This window comes from Pterocles gutturalis, unplaced genomic scaffold (assembly GCF_000699245.1).
Source record: "Pterocles gutturalis isolate BGI_N339 unplaced genomic scaffold, ASM69924v1 scaffold1518, whole genome shotgun sequence".
Lineage (NCBI taxonomy): Eukaryota > Metazoa > Chordata > Aves > Pterocliformes > Pteroclidae > Pterocles > Pterocles gutturalis.
Window position 1 is genome coordinate 69 of NW_010125200.1, and position 6,136 is coordinate 6,204.

Genomic DNA, 6,136 nt, shown 5'->3' on the forward strand with positions numbered 1-6,136 from the left:
GTGCACCTCCTGCTCCGCCACCACAGTACGAGGATAATAATTCTCAGCAGTTGGCTTTTCCATAGTTCAAGTCAAGTTTAGCAATGCCTTGAGAGGTGAAAGAGCGAGCAGATTAAACTGCAGTTTTCCCTTTTGTCTTCCTCAGGCGGGCGCAGCAGAGCAGCTCATCCCGGCCTTCCTTAGGAAACAATTGTTGCATCCTCCAAGCTGCTAGTAAAACCCACTTTTTCCCCGTTTGTGCCTGCGCTTTTCTGCACAGCTGCGTTGCAGCGTGCTGCCCTTGCTGTCGCAGAGCTGCTGGGAGGGGAACGGCCCGTTGCAGCCGGTTGTGCTTGGGCTGTAAGGGGACGATCCTGGGAGCGCCTGGAGAGAAACCTCCACTGCAGACGCTGTAGATGGCTTCTCTGCTTTCCTGATACTGAGGTAGGAGAGCTTCAGCGTGCGCACAGGCGTCCCCCTTTGCTGGCAGGCCTGCAGGCAAGGGGAGGAGGGCTCTGCAGCTCGGGTACAGCCCGTTGGAGCACAGGAGGTGCTGGAGGACTGAGTGGCCACAGAGGTGACCCCCAGCACCCACGCCCCGAGGGAGGGCTCGCAGGCTGCCCCGAAGGCGGCGGTGGTGTCTGGTTTTCTCGTCTCCCGGACAGACTACCAGAGAATCGCCTGTTCTGCTGGGGGCGTGTGATGCACAGGCTGCTGCTGGGTTCTCGCGGTTTATTTTTAGGGGGTGAAATCGATGTGTGGATCAATCGGCAGATTTGGTTTTAGTTGCGGTGTTGCTGTGCAGGCTGGTCACTGCCCAGTTTGATTTTCCTGTTGGTGGATGCTGCAGGCTGGTTCGTGCCTCAGTTTACTGCTGGTGGGTGAGAAATCAGCGCTGAGGTAACCGGAGAGCAGCCTCAGGGTCTGAGCCAGACTGTTGGCTTCTTTAGTTCTTCCCTTGCCATCGCCTCCCTCCAGCCCCGGTTTGGTTTGGTTTCCACAGGTTCACTCTGGCAGAGCGACCGGGCTCTCCCCAGCCCGGTTCACAGCAGTGCCTTTCCCAAGCTGCCCAAAATGCTGCTGGCGGATGCCAGGGTGTCAGAGATGCTCATCCCTGCTGCAGAAGCTTGCAGATGTGGGTGTGGGAAAGGTGCAGACGGGAGGATTGCCCCATTCCTGCGAGTGGCTCCGGTGCCAGCCTGCGCTCTGGGCTCCGGCGTGGGGTGGATTCTCCCAGCAGCGATACCGTCCCTCTGTTCAGACACCCGCATGGCGGGGGAAGGAACAGGGGATTCCAGAAGAGCCTGAAACTGTTTATACAAAAATGTTTGGATATGTGGTGGTTAAAGCTAATGCTTCTGGGCGTCTTGATTTACATACGAACCGGCTGCACTTTCAGCTGAGCTGGGTGGGGCTGGGTTCCCTTCTCCTGCGTGCAGGGTAGCATAGAGTGGGATGGAAGAGAAATGCTGGGGCGTGGGGAGCGCAGAGGGGGCGGTAGTTTCACGCCTAGCACGTGGGCACGGGCAGACAGAAGTTGTAAATATTCCCTTTTTAGATAGTTGCCTCTGCAGTGAAGTTCCCGTCCTTCAGCCAGACCGTCTGTTCTCATGCCAGCGTTTCACGGGGCGTGGGGAAGATGCTATCTGGTGTTTCTAGAACATGGGAGCAGTAGGTGGGTAGAAGAAAGGATTCAGCCGCTCCGAGTGGGCAGGCGCTCTGCCTCCTCTGTCCCCTCGCAGGCAGCGGTGCCACTGCCCAGCCACCCACACCAGCTGCGGGTCACTCTTCCAGGGACAGCGCAGCGAGGCTTTGGCTCTCATTACTCATCTCAGGTATAGAAAGATCTCAGGTATAGAAAGGAGAGAGTAACTAAGAAGCCAAAGCTGAGCCACTAATGGGTTTCACTTTCCAGTTTCTGATGTGGTAACAGTATTTAGATTTGCCCGTCCCCCCTCCCTGATAGTAACTCGTTTTAATGAAGAATACATGTGAACAGGTTTTCAAAGCATCTGGTTTCAGATGGCTACTTTATAAATGCTTCTGGGTTTTTTTTCCTGTTACTACCATGGCATGATCCTTCAGTGCACTTGTATTTTCATCTGAATTTTGAACTGCATGTTCATGGCATTTACAATACCTCACTTCAACTGCTGGGTGCGTAAAGCCAAGGTTTAGGGAGTGGGGAAGTGGCACAGGAGGCAGAGGCACGTTCCAGCATTCTCAATTTAGCTGGTGTTGCTGGTCCTGGCATCTGCTGAGGACAGAGTGCCATGTGGCCCTGATCGTTTTACTGTGTCCAGCTCTGGGGCCCCAACGTAAGAAGGACACGGAGCTGCTGGAGCGGGGCCAGAGGAGCCACGGAGATGGGCCGAGGCTGGAGCAGCTCCCGTGCGAGGACAGGCTGAGAGAGTTGGGGGTGTGCAGCCTGGAGAAGAGAAGGCTCCGGGGAGACCTTCCAGCAGCTTCCAGTGCTGAAAGGGGGCTACAGGAGAGATGGGGGGGCTCTGGATCAGGGGGTGCAGGGACAGGACGAGGGGGAACGGTTTGAAGCTGAAAGAGGGGAGATGGAGATGAGATGTGAGGAAGAAATGTTTTCCTGTGCGGGGGGTGAGGCAGTGGCCCAGGGTGCCCAGAGAAGCTGTGGATGCCCCATCCCTGGAGGGGTTCAAGGCCAGGCTGGATGAGGCTTTGGGCAACCTGGGCTAGTGGGAGGTGTCCCTGCCCATGGCAGGGGGGGGAACTGGGTGGTCTCTAAGGTCCCTTCCCACCCAAACCATCCCGTGCTTTGTTCATGTTCTCGGGCTGCCAGACTGTGTGTGCTCTTGCTGCAGGGGTGCATGCGTGAGTGCAAGGGCTACTAAATGAAACAGTTTAAAATTATTTTTTCCTTCTGGTTGAGAAATGGTCTTCTGATTCGAATGTGAAGAGACTGTCGGACAGCTCAGCCCTGGGTGTGATGAGTAGGCTAAGCGTTCATACTTCAGCTGACTGATAACCATTGCAGTGGAAAAATTATACAAATTATCTTGCTGAGATAGTGGCTTACTTCATTCAACCTGCCCGAACATGTATTTTCCTGGCAGAGCCAGAAATAGAGCTTCCTGTTGATTATCTTGTCCATCAAAGCAGTAATTTGACTTTTTAAAAGATTATAGCAGCTTTTCAGTGGAGGCTGAGGCAACATAGGCACCCAAAATTCTGACAGCCTGGAGATCACACAAATCAGTCAGCATGCGGAGTTACCAGCATGACCAAGATTTGGGTATACGTTGGTAGAATACAGCACTCTTCTGTAATAACCTGTAAAACTACCCCTGGTGAATTGTACTCATCAAATAACCTCATTGGAGCTTTTATTTCGAGGTCCAGATATTATCCTGTTGATTCTCTTACAGGCTCATGACGAAGTCTGCCCTGAATTTCCGCTGACGTGCGAAGGCTGCGGGAAGAAGATCCCAAGGGAGAAGGTATCTATCCGACCACCGGTGACCCGTGTGCCGCGGTGGCATTTGGGACCCTGATGGGTGGAGCCGGGCAGAAAACTGGGACTGTTAGAAAGTGGAGCGGGGAAAGCAGTTAAGTGGCAGCTGTTAGTACAGATGTGACCTTTCCACGTGGCTCATACATTGGTAGGGTGCGAGTGGACGTGGCTCATCAGCACTCGTAGTTTTGGGTTCGTGCTGCAGCCGCCGCCTCCCGTGAGTGGTGTGTTTGGGTGCAGAGCCTCCACAGGAAAAGCACGCTCCTGGCTTTAAAGGGTACTAAAGTTCTGTGTAAAGCACCGATATCAACCACTGCTGCAGTTAGGGAAAGGGAGCCCATCTTCAGCTAAACCAATTTATTTCTAATTAATCATGTAGTGGAATCCATGTCTGTAAGGCCTCCGTGCTGCTGGCTCCTGGGGCAAGGCTCAAAAGTCTGAAAATGAAACTTTTGGGAAACATCTTCAAAAAGTATGTTCATCTGAAACCGTCCTGCCTGCTGCGGGCAAATATTTTTAGTAGCGCTGTTGCAAAGGGCATTGTAGCGCAGGGCAGGGGGGACAGCAGCACCAAAAAGATGAGCAAAGAGCTCTTCAAAATGGGCAGCCCAGTGAAGGACTTTGTGCTGGGATCCTGGGTTACAGATCTGCTGAAGCTGGAGCCCGGCAGAGACCAGGCTTGGAGGATTCCCATGGGTGATCTATCCTTCACTGAGATGTTAACTCCCTCTTTTATCTCTCTCCAAACTTCTGTTGATGAGCTGCAGCCGTTGTAACTCTGAGGAACCTGACTCATTAAGCAGGCCAGATGGACCTAGAAGCTTTTAAGAAAGTGGTTTAAAAACAGTTTCAGTGGACAAATGTTGTAGCAGATGTAGGTGTTAAATCTGTTGTTCAGAACAGATCCCTGCTGATGAGCGGTGTATCGCAGTACGCCAGTGCCTCTTAGCAGTAATCATACGCCGGGGGGAACCCAACTGAGCTGTCTTGGTGGCTGGGGGTTAGTGGCATTTCTCTGTCGAAATGTCCAGCGTTGGCCTTGGTTCTTCACGGCAGCTGCTGGCCGAGGTGTGGTGTCGGTGGGCACCCCGGCGAGGGGGTGCTGGACCCCGCAGAGCATCTGCCCTGGCACCGGTGGATCTGCAGTCATTGCTGTAAATACTTGGACGGCACCGCAGGAAAGCTTTTTGTTCTCAATTTTGTAATGCTTAGCTGGAAGTAAAAATACCGGCTTGTGGCACGTCCCGACCGGGGTTATGTGAAGTGCAGACAGAATGAAATGTCTCCCTGTTCCGTAGGGCTGTGCTGAGGCCGCCCCTTCCTCCACCCTCAGGGAGGCTTTGCTCAGCGCCTGTAACCTGTGCTGGCAGCTTTTTCTTTCATGCATGTGCAGGTGAGAAGCGAGCCCTCCCAGCTGTCAACAGAAAAAGGAGTCAAACTTCCTCCCACGTGCTACGTTTGTGTGGCGGTGACAGTCACGCCTCTGGCAGGCAGCGATGAGCGGTGGCTTGGGTGTTCTTGAGATCATCTTCGGTTTCCTAGACCTCAGCAAGATGGGGCCACATCAGATCTAACCTTGCCTGCCTTCCTTTCTAGTTTCGGGACCACGTGAAGAGCTGTGGCAGATCTAAGGTGCCTTGCAGATTTGAGGTGGTCGGATGTGCTGAGGTGGTAAGGGCTCGTCCACTGATGTTTATCTCGGGACAGTGTCAGAGTGAACCTGCGAGCTGCGGGTGCCCAGACTGTGCGAGATGTTTGCGTACAGGTGTTTGAGTAAAGTGGTGTTTCCAACCCTTTGCAAACGGAGCTTAACACCGCCTGCTGCCCGGAGTGTGGGTATCCAGAGAGTGAACACGATGCGGAAGGAAACCTCCTTCCTGCGGGACACCCCGAGTGCTTTGAGGCTCTGGGGCTGACGGTGCTTTCAGCTGTGAGCACAGAACTGGGTGTCTGGTGTCTTTCTCTCCTGCTAGAGCTTGGGCCAGGCCGTATTTTTCCATGTGATTTAGTTTTCCCAGCTCCTACTGGTGGTGTTGATATAAATCCCTCCTCGGGGAGATGACGTGTGGCTGCATCCTTTGGTGCCGTTCCGCACATGGGACAGAGCCCTTTTGGGGAAGTCGTGGAGGAAGGCGGCGTGGAACAGCTGGGAAAAGGTTAAGCATCCGTCACTGTGTGCGATGGCAGCGTTTCTAAAACAAAACAAACCCACCCCCACCCACAAACCAGATTTTTAACTATCTTCCTTTGTTTTTTTCCCCTTTATAATTTAAAGCTAACATAGTGACCTCAAGAGGAGGAATTTGTTGTGTGGATGATGACAGCATGGGTGGACTGAACAGGGGGTGTATTTCTTTTCATGTAGGTGGAAAATGAAAAGCTCCCAGAACACGAAAGCAAGTGTTTGGCAGAGCATCTCTACATGCTGCTGAGTTTTGTGCTCAGCCTCAAGGCTGGGTCTGGAGACCTGAAGCCCCTTCCTGCCCTTCCCTCCTCACAAAACAACTCCCCGCTGCTAGGGGCAAACTCTCTGTGCTCAGAGCCGGAGGTCTCCAGGTCCCTGGAGCTTTTGGGAAGATGTGAGGCCCTTGAGCGGAAAACGGTGACCTTTGAGAACATTGTCTGCGTGCTCAATCGGGAGGTGGAAAGAGGGTCTCTGACAGCTGAAGCCTA

General features: G+C 53.4%; 1 protein-coding gene across 1 annotated transcript in view; it reads left to right on the top strand.

Annotated features, from left to right (window-relative positions):
- Nucleotides 1–259: 259 nt before the first annotated feature.
- LOC104465418 (TNF receptor-associated factor 2-like) overlaps nucleotides 260–6,136 on the top strand; it is a gene marked incomplete at its 5' end in the record, with an annotated part of 11,399 nt that continues 5,522 nt past the window's right edge. Inside the window, 5 exon segments of the mRNA XM_010078453.1 lie at nucleotides 260–423; nucleotides 3,378–3,449; nucleotides 5,060–5,134; nucleotides 5,829–6,133; nucleotides 6,135–6,136. The exon segment at nucleotides 6,135–6,136 is cut by the window's right edge and continues 41 nt beyond it. Of these exon segments, the coding sequence (XP_010076755.1) occupies nucleotides 260–423; nucleotides 3,378–3,449; nucleotides 5,060–5,134; nucleotides 5,829–6,133; nucleotides 6,135–6,136 (618 nt within the window).